Genomic DNA, 27745 nt, shown 5'->3' on the forward strand with positions numbered 1-27745 from the left:
AGTAGCTGCCGCGATTTCTGATACATCTGAAGGATACTGGTTCTCTGCTGCATTGGCATGATATCCATGCCACTTGCTACAACATGCCTTAATCCACTGCGATTTTCTTTAATTAATTCATTTATAGAATATTCCTCATTCTGCAGCATTGTAAATTACTTGACGGAAGTAAAAGGAAAGTATTGATCTACATGCAGTGTAAAGTGAAGAGGGTGAAACATGGTAATCTTTGAGACTGTACTGCAACAGTATATTACAGTGTGAGGTAAGATAAAAAATAATACTGCGTCTGAATGAAATGGCAGAAGAAATTCAAAGAGGCAGAATATAATTACCCATTATGGAATTTGGCTAGGACCAGACCTATCACCATGGCTAGCTGTTAGGAGTACTGCCTCCCAACATACTCCTTGCAACTTCCCCAGGCTGAACTTCCAGCACTGAGTAGGGTTTTGAAAGAAATTCTCAGTACTTTACTTCTCTTCTCCTGCCAGCGGTAGCTGCGGTGAGGCAGCTAACTCTCTGCCTCCTCCCTTAGTCTGAGCACAGATGCAGAGAAGATGGAGCCAGGCAGGCATAGGAGACGTTGCTGGGGAGCTTACTGGAGTCAGAGCCTTGAGAGGACATGAGGGCAGGAAGAACTAGGACACAGGTATGGAAGGAATGGTGGTGGTTAGACGGAGCTGGTGCAAAGGTAACTATAGGGACTGTGTCATGCTTAGGCAGAGGGATAGTGTAATTGGGTCTGGAAGCAGGATATTAAGGGATTCCTGGTGGCAGGAAGAAAGGGGATGGAGGTAGAGAAGAACGAGTGAGTGAGTGAGACTCAATGAGTTAGACTGGTTTGAGACACAGAGAGAAACCCTAGAGATGGTTAAGAGTAGAGAAAGGTGAAAGAAGGAAAGAGACCCCAATGGGTGAGAGAGACCAGAAAAGCCAAAGACCAAAGGATGGGACCCCAGGATTGCGAAGAGGGTAATCACAGGTGAGGAGGGAAGAAGTTCAAGGGAGACAAAGAGAAGAGGGGCCACAGTGGAATAAAGGAGAGATTGTAAGAAAGGTGGAGGAGATACTCTGTGAAAGAAGGAGGATGGGGAGCTCAGATGAGTTGATAACAGAGACTGCAGGAAGTGGGGAGAGAGCCAAGGGGATACAGAAGGGAGGGGAAAGTTCCTAGATCTCAAGAGGGACACAGAGATGAAATTGAGAAGTGGAGAGAGGAAGAATAAAAAAGTGATCAGGCAGGGAGTACCGGAGCCAGTAGAGAGAAAGGAGAAAAGAAGTGGTATGGGTGGAGGGAGAGATTTAGGGTCTATTTCTATATGGCTCATGTAGGCATATTCACTTTCATAGTCTCCCAAGGCCAGCTCTCAGCTCTGAGGAGGGCTTCCCTCCCCCTCTCCCCCTCATCCTTGCATTGTTTATCTCCTGGCAGCAGAGAAATTCAGCCTGCTGCTGCCTCTTCTTTTTGCAGCCAGCAGCAAATTCCTGTTTGTCTCTGCTTCTGCTGCTTGCCTCCCTCCACCTCTTTGCCCTCTGACCACCTTGTCTCGGCTAAGCGAGAAGGGAGAACAAAGGGGCACACTCCTCCTCTTCCCCACCATGACTGGATCCTCCGGCCTGTGTGAGACAGGAGGAGGTAGACGCACACCTACGAGGGAAGGGGGGACTGAATGGATAAAGGGTAATAGTGTGCGGGAGAGCTAGAGGTTTTTGGAAGCGTAGAAGGGCTGTGGAGTTCTGGGTGCGGGAAGAGAAGTGAGTGCTGTTCAGAGAGTTCTGTTTTTGAAGAAAGCAGAAACAGTCTTGCCAACTTTCATGATTTGATGTTTTTCTTTAACCCTCACCTCCTGGAGTCATGTTATTTCATGAGTGTTTCATATACCACATGCTTGGTAATAACATGAGGACTCATGTTTCTAAAACTAAACTTTATTAACAGAGCTATTTACAGAGATGCTGCAACTGAAGCTGGTATTCCAGCCTTGTACACTTCCTGGTGTTCCTCCAAACTCTTCCCTGTTTCAACTTGTACTGCTCCCTTCACATTCCATCAAACTTGCTACAATGAGAATCTCAGATTATTTTTTTTTAAATGAGAGATCTTTCTATCACTCATGGCTGCAGAGGAAATCTTGGAATGTATCCCAAGTCTATTCTAAAAATTTAAATAACAGAACCACACTTGGACACTGCAAAAACGTAACATGGAATCTTTCATTTAATAACCTTGAAATAGTTGGGACCTCAGTTATGTTTTGTCCAAAAGATAAAGTGGCACCTCCACAATCAAGGGGTCCTAATATTGCTAGATATGTATATTGGTTCTGTATTAGCTCATAGGGAAGAGTGCTAAACACCCAGCACCATTTTTTGCAAATGTATAGCTTCCCCCTCACTGAGGCTAAGCTTGTGAAACCTGGCAGGATGACCATTCAAGGTGGTAAGGCTGTGGACATAACCTCTTGATGACAGTAATCAGAATTGAATAGAAATTTTAGCTCAGGATTTAAAATGCAATTGACTTGAAAACATTGAGAGGGTTTAATGCCTGTTTTCCCCGACCCAATAATTCCCAATTTCCCTGTAGAAAGGGCTTGTTTACGTGAACATTTAATTTGGGGTGTGTATCTTGTTTGCACTAGACTGCTGTGGTCTAACTCTTTGAGTGCACCCTGCTGATGTGCATTAACAGTTTGTTTCAAAGATGACTAGATCAGAGTGCTCTAATGAAGTCTTAACACGCTGGAGCAGGTTGTGCATGAACCGTTATCCCACGGCAGACTATTGCCAGTTAGAGTCAGACCCCAGCTTTCCATTATCTAATTGTTTGTGGAGTCAAGCCCTGAACTTCGCTCCCTATTATACCCACACTCCATCTCAGTCCCATCCTTATTTCATTACAGGCTCCAAAGTAATCTTTTGCCATAAGCAAAAGCAGCGGAGCTTCGCCATGAATTGGGCTTGGGAGTTGTAGCAGTAGATCCATGTCTTCTCCCTTTTCAAGGTTTCAGCAGTGTATCCTGCTATCTCTATATTTAGGCCTCTGTGTGTATGGATGTGTGGGAAAGGATTGCAACAGCAGATCCTCTTCTCCCTCCACAGGTACCGGATTACGATCACCCCAGTTGCTACTGGAGAAACAGTAAGAGAGGAGGAAGACAGCTGACCTCCAAAAGTCACAAGAGAGCTCTTAAAAGCCAAAGGATAAAACTGCAGAGGGAAGACATGAGTTAGGAAGCCCCATGGTGGCCTGTTTCTCTTAGGGAAGAGGGCAGTGAAGCTCTCTCTCCTCTCTAAGAGTGTCCCTTTGAAAGAGGTATCTCATATTTTTAACCATGTTACTCATCTCCTGTTCAAAGTTCAGGGAACTCATTCAGAAAGTGGCCCCAGACACTCAGAGTTCTTAGGAAGAATGCTGACATATAAAGTTGTCATGATTAGGCTTCAAAGTGAACGTTTTTTTGAGATGAATGAATAGCTTACACTTCTCTTAAAGCTAGTGGACCAGATCCTGAGCTGGTGCAAATTCAGAATAGCTACATTGATCAATGTGAAGGTACACACAAATACCTGACTCTTGTAAATAAGAAATTGAAAGTCCAAGTTTTTGTATGTGTATTATGTTGGAATGTATGTATGTATTTGTATGTGTATTATGTTGGAATAATACTGTCATTTACACAATTATATGATGTGGTGTTCCGGAAGGTGCGCTCTCTGGAGCCCATGCCAAAGATGTTACAGTAAGTCCCTCTGACCACTACCCCATGCCGCTCTTCCATGTGGGCACTAATGATAGGGCCAGGTATGCCTCTGAGCAGATTACCATTGCAGAGTTCTAGGAGCAAGGGTGAAGGGATTGGGAGTGCAAGTTGTGTTCTTGTCTATTGTACCGGTTGAGGATAAGGACCCTCATACATCCTGGAGATGAATGCATGGTTGTGCAGATGGTGTTGCCAGGAGGGCTTAGGTTTCCTCAACCATGGGATGTTGTTCCTGGAGGAAGGTCTCCTGGGAAGCGATAAGAAGGGGAAGAGCATCTTCATGCACTGAGTTGCCAGTGAGGAGAGCTTTAAACTAGGTTAAATGGGGGCAGGTGACCAAAACCCACAGGAAAGCATAAAACGTGTTCCCTTAACTGAGGGTTAGATGTTGTAGGGGACATGGAAAATTACTAAGGATTATAGAAGCAACAAGAGGGGGAAATGTGCTCAACATCTTAGATGTCTATACACAAATGCAAGGAGTATAGGGAATAAACAGGAAGAACTGGAAGTATTAGTCTGTAAGCTAAATTATGATTTAATTGGTATCTCAGAGACTTGGTGGGATAAGTTTACGCCTAAAATGTTGGTATTGAAGGGTATAGCTTGTTTAGGAAGGACAGACAGGATAAAAAGGGAGAGGGTGTTGCATTATACATCAACAAGACATATACTTGTTCTGAGAGACCAGAAGGAGGTAGGAGGCAAACCAGTTGAAAGTTTCTGAGTAAAGATAAAAGCGGTATAAAGTACAGATGATATCATGGAAGGGATCTACTATCAACCACCAAATCAAGATGAGAAGGTGGATGAGGCATTTCTAGAACAAATAACAGAAATGTCCGAAATACAAGACCTGGTGGTAATGGGGGACTTTAATTACCCCGATATCTGTTGGGAAAGTAATACAGCAAAACACAAAATTTCTAATAAGTTCTTGGAATCTATTGGAGACAACTTTCTCTTTCAGAAATTGGAGGAAGTAACCAGAGGGACAGCCATTTTAGACTTGATTCTGGCCACCAGGGAGGAATTGGTTGTGAATGTGAAGGTGGAAGGTGATTTTGGTGAAAGTGATCATGAACTGATAGATTTAATGATTCTAAGGAAAGAAACATGTGAGAGCAGGAGAATAAGGATGATGGACTTTAAAAAAGCAGACTTAACAAACTCAGAACTGGTAAATAAAGTCTCATGGGAAGAAAATCTCAGGGAAACAATAATTCAGGAAGGCTGGCAGTTTCCCAAGCAGATCATATTAAAGGCACAATTACAAACTGTCCCCGTGTGAAGGAAAGATAGGAAGAATATGGCTCCATCACCTGACAATCAAAAAGGAAACCTACAAAAAAGTGGAAGGACTAGTTGGACTAATTGCTAAGGAGGAGTACAAAAGAATAGCACAAACATGTAGAGAGAAAATAAGAAATGCTAAGACACAAAATGAGCTATACGCAGCAAGGGACATAAAAGGCAATAAGAAGAGGTTCTTTAAAGACATTAGGAGCAAGAGAAACACAAAGGAAAGCATAGGTCTTCTACTTAGCAGGGGAGGAGAGCTAATAACTAATGACATCAAGAAAGCTGAGGTGTTTAATGCCTATTTTGCTTCACTAAAAAGGTTAATAGTGACCAGATACTCATCACAATTAATATTAACAAAATGAAGAAGGAACACAAGCCAAAATAGGGATAGAACAGATTAAAGAATATTTGGATAAGTAAGAGGTATTCAAGTAGGCAGGGCCTGGTGAAATTCATTCTAGGGAATTTAAGGAAGTAGCTGAAGGAATCTCAGAACCATTAGCAATTATACTGGAGAACTTATGGAGGATGGGTGAAATCCCAGAGGACTGGAGAAGGGCAAACATAGTACCTGTCTGTAAAAAGAGGAACAAATGAAAACCTAGGAACTATAGACCAGTCAGCCTAATGTTGATACCTGGAAAGATACTGGAACAAATTATTAAACAAGCTGGGGGTCTGGGGAGTAACCCCTGTGACAGCCCCCTACATGACCCCTCCCTGTGTAACACCTTCCCGCCCCCCCCCCCAGCCCAGGACCCTCACACTCTTGCCATCCCATCCCTTCCCAACTTACCTGGGGCAGGCCAGGGAGAGATTTCTCTGGCCTGGCTGAAGCTGCTCCTGCAGGCCGGGCGGTGCGGCTGTAGCCTGCCAGCCACGGAGCTGCAGTTGCTTCGGAGACTGGGGAGAGAGCGGCGTGGCCATAAGAGGAGAGACTTTGGCCCCACCTCTTCCCTTCTGGCACTGCTGGCTGTGCTGCCTCTCCTTGCCCACTCTGTTGGGGCACGGGGCCTGTGTCCCACCTCTCCCCCTCTCTGTACCCGTTCATAAGCTGACCCCCTTCTCTGATGCTTCCCTTTTTTTCTAAAAAAAAAATCGGCTTATGAACAAGTATATACAGTAATTATTTTTTTTGGCAGGGTTACTGGATTAGTGGATGGAGGGAAGCAGTGCTCATGATATATCTTGATTTTAGTAAAGCTTTTGACAGTGCCACATGACATCTCATTGGCAAACTAAGGCAATATGGTCTAGATGAATTTACTGTGGGTAGGTGCACAGCTAGTTGAAAGACCTTACTCAAATAGTAGTTATCAATGGTTTGCTAACAAACTGAGAATGCATAACCAGTTGGGTCCCACAGGGATCAGTCCTGGGTCTGGTATTATTCAATATTTTCATTAATGACTAGGATAATGGGATAGAGAATATGCTTATAAAATTTGCAGATGACACCAAGTTGGGAGGAGTTGCAAGGATTTTGGAGGACAGAATTAGAGTTCAAAAGATCCTTGATTAATTGGAGAATTGATCAGAATTGAATAAGATGAAGTTCAAAGTGCTAAGTACTTCACTTAGGAAGGAAAAATCAAATACACAACTACAAAATAGGGAATAACTAGCTAGGCGGTAGTACTACTGAAAAGGATCTTGGGGTTATAGGGATCACAGATTGAATATGAGCCAGCAATGTGATGCAGTGGTGAAAAGGGGTAATATTATTCTGGGTATATTAACAGGAGTGTTGTATGTAAGAAACTGAAGATAATTGTCTTGTTCTACACAGCACTGGTGAGGTCTCAGCTGGCGTATTGTGTCCAATCCTGGACACCACACTTTAGGAAAAATGTGCACAAATTTGAGAGACTCCGGATGAGAGCAACAAAAATTATAAAAGGTTTAGAAAACCTGCCTATAAGGTAATGTTAAAAACTGGGCACGTTTAGTCTTGAGAAATGAAGACTAAAGGGGCACCTGATCAGTCTTCGCAAATGTCAAGGGCTGTTATAAATAGGACTGTGATTGATTGATCTCCATACTGAAGGTAGGACAAGGAGTTATGGATTTAATCTTGCAAGAGAAATTTAGGTTAGATATTAGGAAAAACTTTCTAACTATAAGGGCAGTTATTCTCTGGAATAGGCTTCCAAGGGAAGTAGTTGAATCCCCATCCTCAAAGGTTTTTAAGAACAGGTTGGATGAACATCTGTTGGGGTAGTCTAGGTTTACTCGATCCTAGCTCAGCTCAGGGGGCTGGACTTGATGTCTTCTCAATGTCCCTTCTAGTCCTACATTTCTATGACCCTATAACACTAAAAAAGTTACACAACAGAGCATTCTCTTGTGTAAATACTTTGCAAAAATGGTTAATTGGTATAGATGTTTTATACCTAGCTTTATTCATATAGGACAATTAGTTTACCTGTGCATACTTCAAAAGTGAGAATGCAAATGCAATCTTATCTAAGGTGGGATTAATGATTGGGGTTTTTGAGTACATTTATGTTTCAAATGTGTAATTTTCTCTATATATGATCTTTTGTCTCATTTACTGTGGTTTCAACACAATACATTGTCTTCTCTCTGAGTTGGTTGCTTCACTTTCTTTTGGACTGCAACTTTCCAAATGACTATTTTCATGTCTGCTGCCTTGCCCAGTGGCGGATTGAGAGTTAGTGGGACCCTGTGCGCAGCTTCATTTTCGCCCCCCTCCCCCCAGGACCCAGCCAAGAAAAAGAACATTCTCTCTTATCCCCCCTCCCATTTTCATACTTTTTTCTTCTTCCTCCTCCTATATTATAAGTAATGGGAAGTAAATGAAAATAAAGTGAGGTACCTTGATTGGGGAAGGGGGTTGGGGTGCAGAAGGGTTAGGGGGTTGGGCTCTGGGAGGGAGTTTGGGTGCAGACTCTAGGAGGAAGTGTGGGTGTGGGGTGTGGGCTTTGGGCTGGGGCACGGGGTTGGGGTATGGGAGGGGGTGAGGGGTGTGGGCTCTGGGCTGGGGCAGAGGGTTGGGGTGTGGGAGGGGGTTAGGGGGGCGGCACTTACCTTGTGCAGCGTGGCTCCCAAACCAACTGGCACACCCCCCCCCCCCGGCAGTGGCTTCTAGGTGGGGAGGGCCAGGGGGTCTCTGCCCGCCAGTGCCCACAGGCACCACTCCTGCAGCTCCCATTGGCCACACTTCCCAGTCAATGGGAGCTACAGAGTTGGCACTCCGGGTGGGGGCAGCATGCGGAGACACGCCCTCTCCCCCAGGGGCCACAGGGACATGCCACCGCTTCCGTTAGTGGCGCGGTGTGGAGGGAGTGAGCCACCTTCCCTCCGCCAGGGGAGCGCAGAGATGTGCCAGCAGCTGGCTGCTTCCAGGAGTGGCGTGGGGCCTGAGCCATGCGCCGCCGGCCAGGACTTAGGGGCAGGTTGTCAGATGAAATTTGTCCTGAATTTTGGGGGGCCCCCTGTTGTTGGGGGCCCCGTGCCACCACATGGTTTGTTTCCTGGTAAATCCGCTCCTGGCCTTGCCCCGTCTTACGAAACATTTTAAATATAGGTTACCATGGGTAAAACTCAGTCTAGAGTGGAACGCCACTTAAGGTCTCAAAATAGGGTTTTAGTAGTGCTTAAGCAGTGCATAGGTCTTGAGCTGGCTCTCAGAATAGTGAATAGCCTCTCTCTTTTAAAATGATACAATATCATAGAACTTTTATGTCTTTCTCAATGAGTTAATTGTCATTCCAAAGACAGATGTGGGGAGAAAGTATTTAACATGTACTGATAACTGGAAGAGTTGGTTGTATTTCATTGTTATGAAGATGTAAGTATGTTAATTTACATGTGTGATTTAGATATGCCTAAATATAAATATGCATATGGGTTTAAATTTTTGTTTTCTCTAGGATAGATATTACCACTAATAAATAAATCAAGGTAATTTTGCTTTATTTTAAAATGTGAATGTATTGTTATACGTTTAAATGCATTAGTTGTGACAAGTGGATTGGAGATTTTTTATTTATTGATTCTGTTGTTTATAGTGCATTTTAAACCAAGTACATAATAACAGAGTACTTTTGAAAAGTAAAAGGGGCTTTCACAAAGTAAAGGGGAATTTCAAAAAGGGCAAGGTAAAACAAAAGTGTAATCTTGGCCATTAATTTATAAGGGAAAATATATGTAGTATTGAGGTTTACAGCAAATGTTGGCATATTCCCCTAAGTACAGTACTGTCTCTGATTTTTCACAGTATCAGTCACTTAAAGCAATTTAGGTAATGATATTCTGGCATGCATTTCTACGATTCTATTTATGCCATTTGCCTAGCTCATTGGAATGCAGTACCTTTGCTGTTTGGTACATTAAATGCACTCTATAATATCTATTATGGCATGGTCAAAGGATAATTTATTGTCAAATAGAAAAATAGGTCAACACTAATGTCACTTGATGATCAACCCCCCAAGTTTAATAAAACATCTCACCAGCATACATTCCATGCAGTGGCTGATATTTTATTAGGACTACAGTACCTGACTATAGCAGTAGTGTAATTACTGAGCTGTCAGTGTGATAAGTGGGATTAATGGCAGCCTCATGCACTTTAGTCTGCAGAGCACTCAGAGAACTGGAGGATGGTATTATTATCAGAGAGAGCCTACTGGCGTATTCATGGCACCCCCCTTCCCCCCGCCCCCCAAAAAAAGCTATAATTCAGGTTTGCTTTGCCCTGCCTCATTAACCTCTGATGTTTTCAACAGCTGTTATTTGTGAACCATCTCAATAATAATAAAAACAGAAATTATTTGGTAAAGATAATAAACACAACCATTAATCTATACATTGGCTATCCTATTATGGGACCTTTCTATTCATTTTTAATATAAATATACTTTGTTTTAACGGTAGTCCACGCAAACCTGCCTAAAGAGCTATTGCATTTTAAAAACTGTCTTGAGGTAGGGCAATGGTGGAGAAAAGACATAACAGAATGGCTGCTTTTTTCTTACCTGTGATTCTGAAGTCTGTTCTCTCTGTTCTCACTTCTCTGTCTACACAGCCAAAACTGTCAGACAAGCCCTCATCATGTCACATCTCGATTACTACAACCTCTTCTTTTCTCGCCTTGTATACTGCAACCTTGCTCCCATCAAGTCTGCTTAGAGTACTAAGATCACTTGTTCTTCCGTGCTTCCTCAAATGCATGGAAAAAACCCTCTGTGATAAAATCCGAACAACTGTTACCGTAAGGTGACCAGATGTCCAGATTTTAGAGGGACAGACCCAATTTTTGGGTCTTTTTCTTATATAGGCTCCTACTACCTCCCACCCCGTCATGATTTTTCACATTTGCTGTCTGGTCACCCTATGTTACCATATCCTTCTCCAAATTCCCAGTTAATTCTTCTCTGAAATGATGTCCACAAAATACTGACTGCTAATTATGGTGAGGTAGGTGACAAGCTGTGACTATTTCCTTTTCTTACTCACTTACTTTATGACCAATTGGAACAAACCAATGAACGAACAAACAAAAAACCCCATAAACACCTACAATACATTAACTAACAAATCTCTACCAATTATTCATTATATGCATTTGCTTATATGTTTTATCCCTGCCCTGGACTCTGCAACTCATTGTGTTTTTAGACTGTAAGCCCCTTAGGACTAGGATGATCTCTTGCTATGTTTGCACAGCACCAGCATAATGGGACCCTAATCCTTGAGGCTGTACTATAATGGTAATATTTATTACTAAATAATAATGGGAGATTTGGGAATGCTGTATGAGTAGCCATGTTAGACCTGAAAAAAATTATTTTTTGCTATTTTCTATAAGTTGACATAGACATCTTTTATAACTATGCTGAAAAGTATCCAGAATAATTAAATGAATTCTCAGATTATGAGTAGTGTGGCATTTGGTCTATGATATTTCACTAAAGTGTAAAGCCAAAAAAAACAACCCCTTAGAAAAATATTTTAACAGGGTATCATTTTAACTCTTTAGCTGATGCTTGCTTTTTTTAAAATCATACATCAACTAGATTATTCTTTAGGGTCCAATCCTGTAAAAGGACTTGAGGAGGTGAATTTAGACCTGTATGCCCACATGGATGCTTTTGCAAGAATGAGTCGTTAATCACTGCTACTTAAGATTGTGTATTTTATTATATAATATAATTTGTCATGGGGGGAAAAAGGTTCCCATTCTGCCCTCAGATATTTTTTCAAAACTCCAGTCAACTTCAGTGCAAGTTGCCATAGGAGTGCTGGTTTGTACTCCTGAAGACAGAGATTGTAAACCCACAGTTTAGAAGTAAAAATTCATCCTTTTATCTGGTTTCAGAGTAACAGCCGTGTTAGTCTGTATTCGCAAAAAGAAAAGGAGTACTTGTGGCACCTTGGAGACTAACCAATTCTAACTCATTAAAGTAATTGTATTGCACAAAATAAGAGACACAATATTTAGCAGCCATTCTTCTTCCTTGGGACTGAAACATGGTGAACCATATAAATCATTAATTATTTTTATCGTCTTTCCTATAAAAGTATCATAAAACTGTACATATCTGATTATTCAGTTTTCAAAATTATACTCTCAGTTACATCTATAGAACTTTATTAATGAATTTCATCTGTTTTACAGTTGGGAAAACTAAGGCACACAGACCTTGCCTAAGATCACAGAAGAATTTGTTATAGAGCCAGGTCTAGAAAAAAATATATTTTCAGATTGTGAGGATATATTAGCTGTTTGTGAAGCAGATACTACAGTGATGAATACCACTATGATGAAATTAATAATTCTCTTCAGAGCAGGGTTTGAATGGTATTTAGTAAATAAGGCCTGTGTCCATGCAATGAGGAATACAAATAAAGAGAAAAATCAAATAGCTACTCATTCAGTGAGCACTATCCATCCTGTGTACTGAACAAGGCCGGGTCCAATGGAAGAAATAGTATGATTATATAATAAGACTGTGAATGGCACAAGGGCTCCCAAATACTGTTCAATGGATAATAGAAATTGTGGCATTTCCTATCTTTTGAGTGCTTAACTTTTCAGCCTTAACATTCTTTTAACATATTTGTGTATGTAATATAGTAATAGATTGCACATTCAGAATAGTGGATTGTATGGATCTGCTTGTTATTGAAGAAGGATGCTCTTCTGGCTAAAACACCCAACTAAAGAGATCAGAGTTCTCTTTTTGGCTCATCGCAGCCATCTTGTATGGCTTAGACTATTTGTTTAACATATCTGTGCTTGAACATCCCCACCTTTAAAATGTGGATGATAAAACTTACCTCACTATATTGTTGTGAGAGTTAATTCAATAATGTTTACAAAGCACTTTGAAATACTTATATGAAAGTCTCTATTGAAATGTAAAGTATTATTTTTTTTAGACTTATCAACTTATCCATGTGTACATGAAAAAACTTATGCTATTGGCAGTATTTGTACTGTATGTCTCCTTAACTCATTTAATTTTTTCCCTAGGTGCTTAAAGTGTGCAGATGCCCCCTGTCAGAAGAGCTGCCCAACTAATCTAGACATCAAGTCATTTATCACAAGTATTGCAAACAAGGTAAAAGCAGGCTCACAGTAGTAAATGAAACGCAAGAACAGCAGTTGCTTGCTTTCTCTTTGTGTGATTGAATTACAATCCTTATCTTTGTAGACTCTAATAAAATAATGTTGAGAACAGGAATGATCAAATTTAACAGATTTTTCTTAATTTTTAATTATTCTTACTGATATTGTTCTTTGGTGATATTGCAAATGCAAAGACTGTACGGTAAATCTGTTTCTTCAGCAGATTTATTTTTCTTTCAGATATTTGTTTTGGATGGATTTAATCAATTAATAGTATTAACAAAACGAAACACTTCAGTGTAACGAATTCACTGTATTGTTACCTGACTGAGCCCTTATAGTTACAAGACATTTTTCTTTCCATTAGAGAATAAATATTTTCAGGAAATTATTATAATTTTCTTAATAAAATTTGCTTTGGGCTGACACTTGGCATGCAGGTGCTCATCTCAGGGATGAATGTTTTTCATTACTGTGGTTCAAGTAAATAAGCGTTATCATTTTTTATTCACAAAACCCAATAATATTAATGAATTATTACAACAATAAATAGAATCAACTTTAATAAGGTGGAGTGTTTCCAGATGCTATCCTGTTAATGGAGAAAAAAGATACTTTCTGTTGCCTTCAGATGTGTAAGTACCTTTTTACAATCAAAAATACAAACGTTGAACCTGACTGCACAGCTAACATGAAAATATATGTCTGCATTAATCAGGTTATGAGGGACATTCTAATCCTGAAAAGATATTAGTTACCACTTACCTTTTAAAAACGCATTTAAGTCTTTTGGTGATGCTTGATTTGCTGTTACTCCATCCAAACTTGGTGACTACTGGGAGGGCTTGAGGCTGTTTTGGGTGAGAGGTTTATAGAAGCAGCTGGCCTCATCTCCTGCTACCTGTCTCAGACACACATCCTGCTGGTGCTGGAGTCCACATAGCTAAAATGAGAGAAAAGTGGGTTTCATTTACACATTGAGGGTAAGCCACACTTTGGGTGAGTTAACTTGTTTTTATTACATTATATGAGCTGAAACCCTCACAGTATATTCTATATATTGACAATCAACATTGGGACAAAAGGAGTTATTAAACATATGTCGTTTATAACATAATTACATATTTACATGGTTAACAATTATTGTGGAATTGTGTCCGGCATCTACATATAGACTGCTCTGTTATATAATCTGTTATGCCAATGCAGCATTTATTTTTTTTAATGCCAGGCATCTGTTTCCACTGGTACTGTACTACTTTGAGGCATATCACTTCTTAATGCATCCTTGAAATACAGTGAAACAAAGAAGCCCTGAACAGAGAAGATTCAAAGCAGTAATGAATCTGCTGGTTTCCCTTCCCACTACATTATTGTACCCTAAAACCTAAAGCAAATTCAATATGGAAGCATTGTAGCACGGTGGTTTCTCCCCTTCAAGGGCAATGTCTCTTTTAAGAATTGGTGTTCAGGAAGAATTAGCAGAACCTAACTGGGAATGGGGACCAGGTGTGAGTCAGAGACCTGCTCTGAGCTCAGTCAAAGGGGGAGCTATGAGAGACATACAGGGAGGAGCTGTGAGGTAAAATGGATATCTGGGGCTTGTGGAAGTCTTTCTGAAGTGAAGCACAGCTTCAGGAAGGAGGGCTTGGTTGTCCTGTTCCAAGGGGAAGCTGGAGGCTGAGAGAAGCCTGCTAGGATTACAGTAAAGCCCAAGGAAGGAGGACTCTGGTAACTCTGTCCCAAGGGAGATGATGTTTAAACCCAGGATTGGGACTAGGAAAGACCTGAGAGAAAAGACTCTCCAGAGAGAGTACATAGGTACATAAGAAGAGGTGCAGGGAGGGAAAGTGAGTGAATAAGGGTTTGAGTTACAGGGCAGATAGCCCAGTTGTTTAGGGTTCCAATGGCAGGGAACCCAGAGTAAAGGGTGCAGGTGGGTTCCCCCTATGCTATTACCCTGAGAGAATGTACAGAGACCCCTGCTGTTAAGAGGAGGAAGAAGTGATTGACGAGAACCCTGAAGGGCTGGAAGATGAAAAGTTGAAGGCTGTTGTGTGCAGCATGGGCCTGAGGTTAGAGGGAGAGCTGTTTTTCTTTGGACTTTCATTATCATGGTCACCTCAGCAACTGAACTATGCTGAAGTTCCAGAGAACCATCACCGATGAGGGGAAACTGAGGCATGGTGACTGCAGTGCCACAAGGACGGGATATGTTCTGGGATTGCATCCTGCTACAGGCATGTTGAGATAATATTAAGGGTCTGATATTAATGGTGTTGGGTAAAATCCTGACCCAGCTGAAATCAGCGGGAAGACTCCTATTGACTTAAATAGGGCCAGGATTACACCGGTTGTGTACGGGCTATATAGATCCGGTACTTTCCTTAACACTTAGTTCTGTGTGATTGTTTTATGTCACATCTCCCAGAGCTGTCATGGAACGTGTAGGCACTCAGTCAGTCTGTGGTTTGGCCCAGTGTGAGTAACTTGACCAGTTGCAACTTTATCAGGAAGTTCTGCTTTAGAAAAAGAATGGCATAGCGCAGCCATTCTCTAAGGGTATGTCTACACTACGAAATTAGGTCGAATTTATAGAAGTCAGTTTTTTAGAAATCATTTTTATATATTCGAGTGTGTGTGACCCCACAGAAAATGCTCTAAGTGCATTAAGTGCATTAACTCGGCGGAGTGCTTCCACAGTACCGAGGCAAGCGTCGACTTCCGGAGTGCTGCACTGTGGGTAGCTATCCCACAGTTCCCGCAGTCTCCGGAAATGAGATTCAAAAGTTCGCGGTTCTTTTCCTGTCTACCTAGCCAGTGCATCTGAGTTGAGAGTGCTATTCAGAGCGGTCACAATGGAGCACTCTGGGATAGCTCCCGGAGGCCAATACCGTTGAATTGTGTCCACAGTACCCCAAATTCGACCCAGCAAGGCTGATTTAAGTGCTAATCCACTTGTCAGGGGTGGAGTAAGGAAATCGATTCTAAGAGCCCTTTAAGTCGAAAAAAAGGGCTTCATTGTGTGGACGGGTGCAGGTTTACATCGATTTAACTCTGCTAAATTCAACCTAAAGTCCTAGTGTAGACCAGGGCTTAAGAACTTCAGTGTTCTTTAGGGGAAAATCTAAAACCTCAAATTACTCCGCAATTACTAACATGCAGTCATAGCCTGTCTTGCCTGGCTCTTAGGGACCCTCCATGCCCATAACTACAGTCTTCTTTCAGAAGCAGTAACTTTTACAGAGAAGGGCTCAACAATATTTTTTGCCTGATGCTGGTGCCTGAAAAATGTGACAAGACTGACAGTATTGTTGAACACAGCACAATGATGGCTTAAAAAAAAATCAAGTGATTATGCTTTCCTCATTGTGCTGGCCAAAATGTTAGGACAAAGATATATAGTCATTTACTGCGTCTGTAAAATCAGCTCTGCACCTCAGTGTTCTCAATTCCCAGAATGAAGTTACATACAGCCTTATGTTACACTCTCTTACCCTAGCCCATGTAGAGGAAATCTAAAGTTGCCCAGCTGTGTGAGTATCTCAGTGTTACAGGTGTACTGTAAATTAAAATTAACATTAGTAGTTTAAAAAAAAAGCCCCCAAAATGAAACAAACTGATATGCTCAGGAACCAGTCTAGGTGATGGTGCCATGCAGAAGAGACCAGAGAGATTCTCCCTTCTCCATCCTGCTCCCAAGTCACCACCAGTGCCTATACCTCCCCCCGCCCCCCCCCCCTTCATGCTCCTACCAGCTTCCTAGGGACACAATACTCTACAATCTCTACTCCTCAAGAACCTTTAGATGCAAATCTCCCTGATTCCTATCATTTTCTAGCCCCTACTACTTTACTAACAGGCCCCAGTTTAGATCAGGATCCCAATATGCGAGGAACTGTACAAACACACAGAGAGACATTGTCCCTGCCTCAAAGAGTTTACAGCTTAAGTAGATAAGAGAGGCAAAGGGTGGGAGATAAACAGAGTCACACAAAGGTGAAATGACTTGCTCAAGATCATACAGAAGGACAGAGGTAGAGCTGAGATTAGAATCCATCTCTCCACCCTTCTAGTCCTAGGCCATTTCCTCTAGGTCAGGGGTCGGCAGCCTTCGGTTAGGGTCAGGGTAATCTGCTGGCGGGCCACCAGACAGTTTGTTTACGTTGACTATCCGCAGGCACAGCCTTCTGCAGGTCCCAGTGGCTGTGGTTCACTGTTCCCAGTCAATGGGAGCTATGGGAAGTGGTACAGGCTGCAGGGATGTGCTGGCCACCACTTCCCACAGCTCCCGTTGGGCGGGAATGGCAAACCATGGCCACTGCAAGCTGCATGTGGTCACGCCTGGAGATGATCAACGTAAACAAAACGTCTCATGGCCTGCTGTGGATTACCCTGACGGGCCACGTGCCGAAAGTTGCCAACCCCTGCTGTAAGTCACTCTGCCTTCTATGTAGATTTGTGGATGATTACAAGTATGTATATGACATTTTTAGGACTGATCAAAAAGTAGAAAAGGTAGTTTTAGTGAATACATTTGAAATTTGTTTTCATTTTGAAAAATTTGAAATAGACTAAATTTTTGATTCCTCAAATTGTTTTGCAGAATTTTCAATTGGTTTTTTTCTTTGATTAAAATCATCACTGAAAGTGCCATCAAAACTTTTTTGTTGACTGAAAAAAATTAATATGATAAGATTTTAAAGAAACTCCCATTTTGACAAACGTGAATTGATAATATCATGTGTTTTGTTAAAAAATAATTTTCTAAAGAGACCATTTTTGATGAAAAATATTTTACTTTGAAATATCTTCTGTCATTTGCATCTTGTAAATAAACTACTGTTAATAATTTTAATCTGATTACCTATGAAGACTCCTGTTGGTGTCTAGACAGAATATTTTCTTGACCAGTGAAAGGTTGAAACTTGGAAGATTCAAGTGTTTAGTAAGAAATCCAGAAAATCTGGATGCTTAGCTGGACCTGTTGAGGTCCCCCTTCTTCTCAATCTACTCCTGTCCTTACCATATTCCTCTCTCACCCTTCAACAAGCTCCTGTTCTCCCACAGTGGGTTCCTTCACTATCTCACCTTTCTAAGGCCCTCAAGCACATCTAGCCCAGCAACTTCCTCGCCCTCACTAATGGACAGTCTTCCTCCCTCACCTGCGGGAAGCTCCAGAGCAGATTATATATGCAGACAATACTGTAGCTAAGAGAATTTCCAGACTGGCTTAAATCTCAAAATGGTGATGTGCAGGGAGAAGGAAGTTTTCATGGATTCGAAGGCCAGAGGGGAATGTTGTAATCATCTAGTTTGACATCCTCCGTAACACAGGCTATAGAACTTCCCCAAAATAATTCCTAGAGCACATATTTTAGAAAAAACATCCAACCTCAATTTAAAAATGGTTAGTGATGGAGAAGCCACCATGACTCTTGGTAAATTGTTCCAGTGATTGATTACCCTCCCTGATAAAAATGTATGCCTTATTTTCAGACTGAATTTGTCTAGCTTCAACTTTCAGCCACTGGATCTTATAGTACCTTTCTCTGCTGGATCGAAGTGCCCATTTTAAATATTTGTTCGCCATGTAGATACTTGTGAATTGTAATCAAGTCACCCTTTAACCATCTTTTTGTTAAATTAAAATGTAAAATACTTAAATGCCTGGTCTACACTTAAAAGTTAGATTGACCTAGTCATGTCACTCAGGGCTGTGAAAAATTTCTTGCCCTGGGTACTGTAGTTAGGCCAACCTAACCCCCAGTTTAGACGCAGCTAGGTTGATGGAAGGATTCTTTTGTTGACCTAGCTACCACCTCTCAGAGAGATGGATTAATTGCAAAGATGGGAAAACCTCTTTCATTGATACAGGCAGCATCCACACTATGGCAGCATAGCTGGAGCACAGTAGCTGCTGTAGTATAGACATGCCCTAAATCATACTATACGAACCAGTTTGCCTACCCTTCATTGTGTCCATATTCTTTCACAAAGTAGTTGGTAGTATGATATTCAGGTATTCTTTTAAACTGGTTTTATTATAAACAAAGCTGTTTAAACAGTGGCTTACTGAAAATGTATTATTTTGTCAGCTATTTAAGCCATTCTATGTAGTATGTTTTGTTTAAAAAAAAACTACTGAGCAATCATAAAAGGTCAGGGATTCTTGTTCTCTAAAGCCTGAGGCTTTTTAGATATTTACAGGCCATGTACAACGTAGGCCATTCCAAGGTGCTCTGCAAGTAGACCTCAACTCGGGGCGGGGGGGTGGGGGGGTTCTTTCTGGGTTGAGAGGGTAATTGAATTGCTAGGCTCAATGAGCCTTGGGCCTCTTTGAGAAAAGGATGTCACTTGTGCTGTATTGTGTCAGGCTTCTGTGATTCAGTAGAGTTTATACCAAAACTTACATTCTTCATACAAACTGGATTACAGCTCTACTTTCCAAAGGTACAATCTATTCTATTGTATCTTCCCAGTCAGCATTACTCAGTAGCCTTCCTACAGACTGTTGTTTGCAGTTGAATCTCTCAATAGGTGAGATGCAACTTTAGATTCACCATACTGTGAATATTAGTTTATTTTTTTAAACTTTATTTTATTTTTTTTAAAAAGATGACAGACAAGTATTCTTTCTAAACTGCTTTTTGGAGACCATTTATATTTAACTATGATGTTTAAAATGTAGTTGTTGAATTTTAAAAAAAATCATGCTAAAGATTAAGGGTGTCATGTTTTATTGATCTTGTCATTTAAAATTAAATCTGCAAAGATACAAGTACTTACAAGCTATAGGAGAAGGATTTTTTTCTTCTTGTGTCTTACCTATTTGTAAGAGTGGTGTTAGGATTTTAGACCCAGCCAGCAGGCTTGTGCCCTGAGCCTCTGCCCCATCACCCCATCCCAGTTTGTTGAGGCAGGGAAGACGGCATGGCAGAATGAAGCTCCCACGGGGTAGGATCCATTAAAGGACCTTATAGCTGTTGTGGATCTTATTGCTGCCTGGAAGCAACTTTAGGCATTGTTGGGGCCTCAGGAATCAGGGAGTCACAATCAACTCCCTGATGTTCCCCAACCCTGCTTTCCATCCTGTCCCACAATTGCGTAGTCTACCTGCCTGTGCAGTGAGACAGTCTCAGTGTGTCTCATTGTCTGGCACCTTCAGTATCTACTGGTTGTTCTGACAAGACTGTGTTGGTGCTATAGATTCCTGTGAATGGTATTAGCCATAGGAATCAGTGGATACTGACTGTGACAGGATGCTATCAATTGATCCCTTTGTAAACCAGCACCCTGGCAAGTGAGAACCCAGTAAAAGGACACTGGGTGTAGTTAGAGTAGGAGGGATTTAGGTAGTTTGTATTTTGGGAAGGTACAAGGGATTACTTGTACCTGTAGGGAGCCTGACGTGCTAATGAGGTAATTAGCTTACCAGCTAGGTAGCTCTTAGAAGAAAGCAAGCAGTATAAAAGTCTGAGCCAGGGAGCAGGAATGGGCTCCACATAACTGCTGCTATGTTAAGATGTACCTGGAGTACCGGGACTGAAGCCAAACTGCCCTGAATCAACAAGGGGCATCATTTCCCAACAGTCTTTGCATGTAGAAGTAAGTCTTCCCTTAGCAAAGATGCTTATCAACTCCCATTATTTTTAGCAAAACTGAAGACTGGCTTCCCTCAGGAAAGATGTATTTTTTGGATAAGAGGCTGGACATGAAACTATGAAGAGGTAGGGGAATGTGGTGAGCATGAGGGAGCTTGACAAAGTGCTGGAGGAGCCAGAGAGGGTGCAAAGGGAAGTAGTGTGCAAGCGAGAGGTTCAGAGAAATGCATGGGGTAAGAAGAGACTAAAGGGCCTGGGGGGAATGTAGATTGCATAGGAGAGACGGAGAGATTGGGTAATATGGCGTGTAGGGAGGAAGACTGAGGGTTATGGATAATGTGTACTGCTGGGGGGTGCGGGTTAAAAGAGAAGGGAAATGTTAGAGATAGGATCTTATAAATGAAAAGGAGTACTTGTGGCACCTTAGAGACTAACCAATTTATTTGAGCATAAGCTTTCATGAGCTACAGCTCACTTCTGTAGCTCACGAAAGCTTATGCTCAAGTAAATTGGTTAGTCTCTATGGTGCCACAAGTACTCCTTTTCTTTTTGCGAATACAGACTAACACGGCTGCTACTCTGAAACCTGATCTTATAAATACAAAGTGAGGGAAAATAAGGGTGCAGATGTAATAAGGGAAATGGGAGACAGGAAACAGTGAGGGAACAGGGGGAGAGAATGTCAATGGGAGAGAGGCTATGTGAGGTTGGAAGGGAGGTGAAGAAGAGAAAGAAACAGGATTGTGATAAGTGAGAGGAATGGAGAGAATAGAATAATTCCTCCCCCACTCCAGAGGGTCATTTGCATCCCATTGAGAATGTCTTATAAAATCATGACTCAGAATTCAGATGTAAAATAGTATAATTGTGATACTGTTAATACACTTAGTAGATTGTAAAAGAGGCTTAAGCGGCTGTAAAATTGGTAAGAACTGCAAATATGCATTACAGTTTTTAAGAAAAATTCATGGGGCTCCATGTTTTTGAAAGTACAGTTTTACTCAGTTTTCTTTCTTAATCTCTACATATTTCAAGTCACTAAGTACAAAAAACATTTAAAAGAAAAATAGTAATGGTGTTAAATTGATGTACTTGAAACAGTGACTTTTCTTGAGAAGTCTATTTGTAGTTGGTGTAATGGAATGGCTGACAGCTGGTTTCAGTTGCCGTAGTATAATTATGTGGAATAGACTTGTTGCAATGACACTGTGTCAATTAAGGAATCTCTCACATTCTAAACTACAAAGAACAAAATGACAGTACAAGATATTCCTTTTCCTCTTTTTCATAAAAAGATAGTGACACTGTGTGAAATTACAGTCCTGTTATGATGACATAAGTCAAATGATGTGAAAGTTTTCTGGATTGATTAAATATCAGCAGCATTGTAATATAGAATATATGTGATATTTGATAACTCACTCTTCTGTTTTGTTCATTCTACTTTGAAATAATGGGGGGGGGTGAGTTTATTCCAATTTGAACTGATGTGCATAGATATAAATATGTTGGGTTGTTGATACCTATCTTCTTTATCAGTATATGTTTTTCAATTGTTGTTCCTTATGTCATTTTAAACAACAATATTTGACCCAACACATTTTGATTTTTGTAAAAACTTAAGAAAACATAGATAACAGTGGACAGGAGGTGAAAGTAATTTTCTTGGAAATTTTGTTTTGTAATTGTGTCCATTTTTAAACATTTAACTAAGAGACAAAAAAAGAAGTGAACACTGTTTTATTCCCTCCCCTCCCTTCCCCCTCCTACCTTTCTGCTTTCACTCCACCCCATCTCCACATCCTGGCTAAGCCAGTGCTTTCATTCTTTCTATACAGAACACAATACTGCAGTCACTTTGTTGTATCTGAGAAAACTACAATATCAGAAAGTCATGATCTATGTGAAATTTATATGAAATGTGCTTAAATTAGATGAATGAATAGATGCTGTAAGAATTTCCTGATATTAAATGTAATTTCTTTTCATCTTACTGTATTGATCCTACATGTTTTAATAGGTTTTCTCAAGTAAAAAAAAGTCTCATTTGCATGCAAATTATGTAATACTTCCAAGTGATACATGTGGATATCCTCCTCTGCCTGCTTTCCACTGATTATTGATGTCTGTGTAAGGCTCGTTTCTGTTCTCTCTCTTACCAAGGTGTATTTATTGGCATTTTGATGAAGGAAACCAAAAAGCATCCTATCCAGTTAGATTAATTTATTTCTGTGGAAGTGCCTAGGAAAATATATTTTATGCATCAAGGCATGAGGAGGCATTTATTCCATTTAAATAAAACAATCACCAAAGCATTCTAGTTCTCGACCTGCTTCCTCCCTGATGTCTACAGGAATTAGCCAACTGAGTCATCTGCTTATTTATTTGTATGTATTTAAAAATATCCCAAACTATTTTACTTCTAAATTATTTTTGTTTTAGGTTGTGTAGTAGCCTTTGCTGAGTCATCCTCCCTCCAACTGCACTGTCTAGCTACTCCCTGCTGCATCATGTCTGATATTAGTTCATAAACTCCGGGTAGGGGTCAGATCACTTTTCCTCTTTTGTGAGGGATCTAGCACATCCTTGGGCTCTGTAAAATAATTGTTATGGTTGTGTTATATGAATATGATCAAGACTCCCATTAATTTAATTGAGAATTGGAATAAGTGCTAAATAAGTGTTTGTAATTATATAATGTCAGTATTTTCAATATTAGAGGTACTTTCCTTATATAAGAAGTATCAGAAAAGACTGAAGATACTGAGGTAACTGTGTCAATTAAAATTGGCAAGATTTTAAGGGTTCCCACCATAAATCACTTAAAGATCTTCAGATGGATGGTGTCATATAAGTGCAAAGTATTCATATTCATTATTTGTTAATTTGTCTCTGCCATATGCAAAATGGCTTGTTGCTGTAGTACAATAGTACTATAATTTTCAGCAGCATATTAAAACTAGATTATACTTCCTTTCCTGATTAGTTTTTGTAAAAGTTTAGAAAAATGTATTCTCTCTAATGATGTCTGGCATGTGTTACATGAGAAATCAGTATAGTAAAGAAGGGATAAATACACAGAAACAAACCATCACAGAGTTGCAAAGTATTTTAGCTGTTGTACTAAGGATTTTCCTCTCTTTTCCGCAGTGTTTGTAGTTGATAATTAGTAACTTGAGTGCCTATAAAGTAGCATAGTTGGTCTTCAGCAAGCAAGCACTAATATAACTAGTAAGTCAACTAAGCAAAGGTGTGTGGAAAAATCCAAATCACCTACCTCCGATCTATAATTCTAAATTCTTCATATTTCTAAAATGTCTTTTACTAATACTATATGCTTCCTTAGGACAACCTACCTTGTGTTGTCCTAAAATTTCCTTTCTGGAATAAGGGTGCTGTTTCAGCAAATGACAGTTATGCACAATTATGAGAAACATTATAGGTCTCCTGAAAACATAGCTTATAGCAGCAGGATCTGTATAACATCACAATAAAATTCTCCCAAATGGGCTAGTTAGCCGCTCATGATGGGTGAATTTGGACAGGATCAGAAATTGAGTATTTGGTTCAGTGACTGATTAAAAACTATGGTAGCTTATCTGAAACACAGTCATTATTTTAGAAAAATATTTTTAAAAGAAATACTGTTCCATATTATACTTAAATACAATACAGAAAACATCTAAATATTTTATTGTACTACAAAACTGGGGTAATAGAACATGAGAGCTTTTCACTAAGATTACCAGTTCAAATCAAGTACAGCTCAGAACAGACTGAAGGCAAATCCTAAGCTTGAAGTTACTTGGGCAGCTCATTTGGGAAGGTGACAAGGATTTCATCTTGAAAGTTACCATCTGATATCTTTCAGAGTAACAGCCGTGTTAGTCTGTATTCGCAAAAAGAAAAGGAGGACTTGTGGCACTTAGAGACTAACCAATTTATTTGAGCATGAGCTTTTGTGAGCTACAGCTCACTTCATCGGATGCATACCGTGGAAACTGCAGCAGACTTTACGGTATGCATCCGATGAAGTGAGCTGTAGCTCACGAAAGCTCATGCTCAAATAAATTGGTTAGTCTCTAAGGTGCCACAAGTACTCCTTTTCTTTTTGCGAATACAGACTAACACGGCTGTTACTCTGAAACCTGTAAAATGACTTATACTAATCAATGAATAGCTAGCTCTCATTATAGTGGAGGCCCTTATTATCCCTGTTTCAAACATGAGGAGACCTGAGGCATACAGAAGTGAAGTGGTTTGCCCAAGGTCACCCAGCAGGCTAGTTGCAGGGCTGGGAATAGAATACAGGTCTATTGTGCCCCAGTCCAGTGCTCTATCCACTAGGTTGCACTGCCCATGATGTTGATACTATGTGTTTCTGAGTAGACATATGTCCACATTACAGAATTGCCACCAGTAGAATTGACACTAATTGGCTTTCTTTTTGGCAGCCTAAGCAGAGAGGCTGAGTGAGCATTGAAGCTAAATTCCCCTTTCACTTCTAGAGGTGATCCCTTTGCACCAGGTTGAGGCGTAGTGTTGAATCTGTGTGGAAAGCTTGCAGTGCTGCTGCTTTTGGTATGCTTGTTCTCTGAATAAATAGCACTCTATAAGCTCTAGCTTTGTCAGTTTGGTGCCTTTTTATTGATCACTACATTCACTTAAAAATGTTAACACCACAAAACATTTTATACTACTTGGCATTGTGATGTGTGGGGCATATCTCACAGTACTTGTGTTGTAAAAGTCTCTCTATATAAAGATATGTAATGGCTGGATATCAAATCAATAAGTAATGTTCCTCAGCTTAAATTTAATCAAGATCATAATTCAATAACACAGCAAACCATCAACATGATTGAAATTAAATAATGGAGATTTCTAAGGAGGGTGCCACTGAAGCACTAACTATTTTAACTATTATATATTCTGTCTTAAAAGAAAATATTGTGAACATTGTACCAACCTATGATAAAAATGATTCTTAAAGAGGAATAGTTAGCTAAAATGATAAACGAAGGATTTTAATTATCTGTATGCACCAATTTTAATTATGAAGCTTCAAAGATATATGAATCCTTAATTATCTTTCTTAGATGAAGTTACATTTGGTTATTGTAATTCTTTCTCTTGTACCAAAGTTGAAATCAACAAAGATAGCCATCCTGGGCACAACAGCCCTCCTTCCCCTCCCCCACACAAAATATGAAGAAACCCAGCAGAATGTGAAGCAAAACCAAAATTTAAAAGTAATGAAAAATAGCTTGTTTGAATTCTGAAGACAAATGTCCAACAATTTAGCTCTGGGTGGTCCTTTTTCAGAGAAACAAGGAAACAATTCCTCTAGCCAATATTAAATATTGAACTTAATGTGCTGGATTCTCATTTACATTGAAGATCTGTTACACTACTCTGGCAGAATAAAGGAGCCATAAAGTGGGTGTAAATTACATTTTTAATCAGGTTAATTAAAAGCCACTTTTAGGCCCCTTTACATTGCCAGAGCAGTGAAAAGTGGACAACATAAATGGGAATCAGGCCCAATATCTCACTTTTATCTGTCACCACAGACAAAACATTTGAAGGAAGTCCCTTCACAAATGACTCGCTTAATTAACCAATTTTTTCCTATTTGTCCAAGACTAGAGCTTCCAATTGGTGTAGTAATTTAGGAGGAAACCCCATTGAAAATGTATGCATGGCTTTGTGATCTGTGTAATCATGGTATGGCCAGTGGAGTAGGCTCTGCAAATGTAGAAGAAAGGCTCAACTACTTCTACAAACTTGTTTTGTAAACATTGGAGCCCTACTGGAATTCACTGTCCCTGACTGCATCATCTGGTTGAGCCTCTGAACATTATGCCCAGTCCTTTAATGTGCATCTTGGTTAATTAGAACTTTTCCAATCATATATGACTTTTTTTTTGTAATCCACATTTTGTTACATAATCAAATCTTGAAAATGCTCTGCATATTCACTACTTGAGTCTCATACTGTGGGATATTGTTCCCTTTGAAGATGCACATTGCACACATATTATCCTGCTAAATGTGAAGGCTGAAAATAAAACTCTCCAGCTCTTCACTGTGAAGGGCACCTGTCAATGAGCTCTACACCTCCCACTGGCTCTACAGCTTCTGATTCTTCTGAGCCAGTTATCGTCCTGGCTGGGAGAATGACTCCCTGGCACAGACCAGTGTAGTGTTAGACCAGCTCTGAAAACAATTTTCATTAAAAAGTTACTGGAGAATGAGATGTAGAAGAGGTGGCTGGAGAGAATGGAAAACAAGACCTTTCTCCTTGCAGTTGTTCATAGTTTGGAGAGGGTTGGAATGGTGCTCACTCTCATCTGCATTTGCCAGCACAAGCCCTCCAGGCCTCTTAATTAGTGCATGAGCCTGGTGCTGGTTCCCTGCATAGGTGTGACTTTCATCTTTCCATGATCAGTGGTGGTCTTTAGGGAAACCTCCGGCACACAAATGTTTCCTGGGCTCTTCTTGATAGTTGTTGTTGTTGTTATTTATTAGGAAGTGAGTGAATGGAGAGAGGAGTTAAATAGTGTCTGTTCACCGGCTGCATAATTGACTTAGGAATGGAGAGAGCACTTACTGGAGTGTAATACGCACAACATGTTATGTTTAAAATAAAGCTGTAAATCCACTACACAACCCTAGAAAAATAACTGCAAATCAACATAAAACAAATTAGAATATTTTGATAATAAAAAAAGAAATAATTGAAATATTCTTAGCCTGCCGTACAGTGAGATATATTCTGAATTTGTCCTCAATGCCTTTTCAACCATGATTGGTAATACACATATGTGACAAATTTGTTTCTTTAAATTTTATCAAAGGTGCAGTGTTATTTTACTAGCCACATAAAAGGAACAAGATTTTGGATTTCCTTTCTTGAATCTCCGCTTCCCTGTTATATGGCATTATTGTTGATTTTGTTTTCTTCATGCAGAACTATTACGGAGCTGCCAAAATGATTCTTTCTGACAACCCACTGGGCTTGACATGCGGAATGGTATGTCCAACCTCAGATCTTTGTGTAGGTGGATGCAATTTATATGCTACGGAGGAGGGACCAATTAATATTGGTGGATTGCAGCAGTTTGCTACTGAGGTATGTAAGACATACAGATGGCTGGTATTTTTACATATGAACCAAAGAATTTTCTAATGATTAAATTTCTTATTGGTGATTTCATTAAATCAAACATGTTGGAATATGCTATATTGCTAAAGTAAAAATATAATGGATTAAAATAACTAGTACTTACCTTGAAGCACATTCAGTAATTTACCTGTTGAAAATAGCTTTTCACAATAAATTATTTCATAAGAATATATAGAGAACTAGTTGTAATCAAGAAGACAACTTAAAATTTCAGCTTGTCTACACAGCAGGTTACTGCGCAACAAACCAGCTTGCCACCTGGTAACATCCCATGTGGACA

General features: G+C 40.2%; 1 protein-coding gene across 2 annotated transcripts in view; it reads left to right on the plus strand.

The window, feature by feature from the left end:
* Positions 1-27745, plus strand: part of DPYD (dihydropyrimidine dehydrogenase) — a 537067-nt gene that overhangs the window by 153185 nt on the left and 356137 nt on the right. For both annotated transcript variants that reach the window (XM_084637885.1, XM_084637886.1), the window contains exons 4-5: positions 12577-12664; positions 27250-27411. In XM_084637885.1, coding sequence (XP_084494011.1) covers positions 12577-12664; positions 27250-27411 — 250 coding nt within the window. The remainder of the gene's footprint in view (positions 1-12576; positions 12665-27249; positions 27412-27745) is intronic.

This window comes from Lepidochelys olivacea (assembly GCF_965140295.1).
Source record: "Lepidochelys olivacea isolate rLepOli2 genome assembly, chromosome: 8".
In the NCBI taxonomy this organism is placed as follows: domain Eukaryota; kingdom Metazoa; phylum Chordata; order Testudines; family Cheloniidae; genus Lepidochelys; species Lepidochelys olivacea.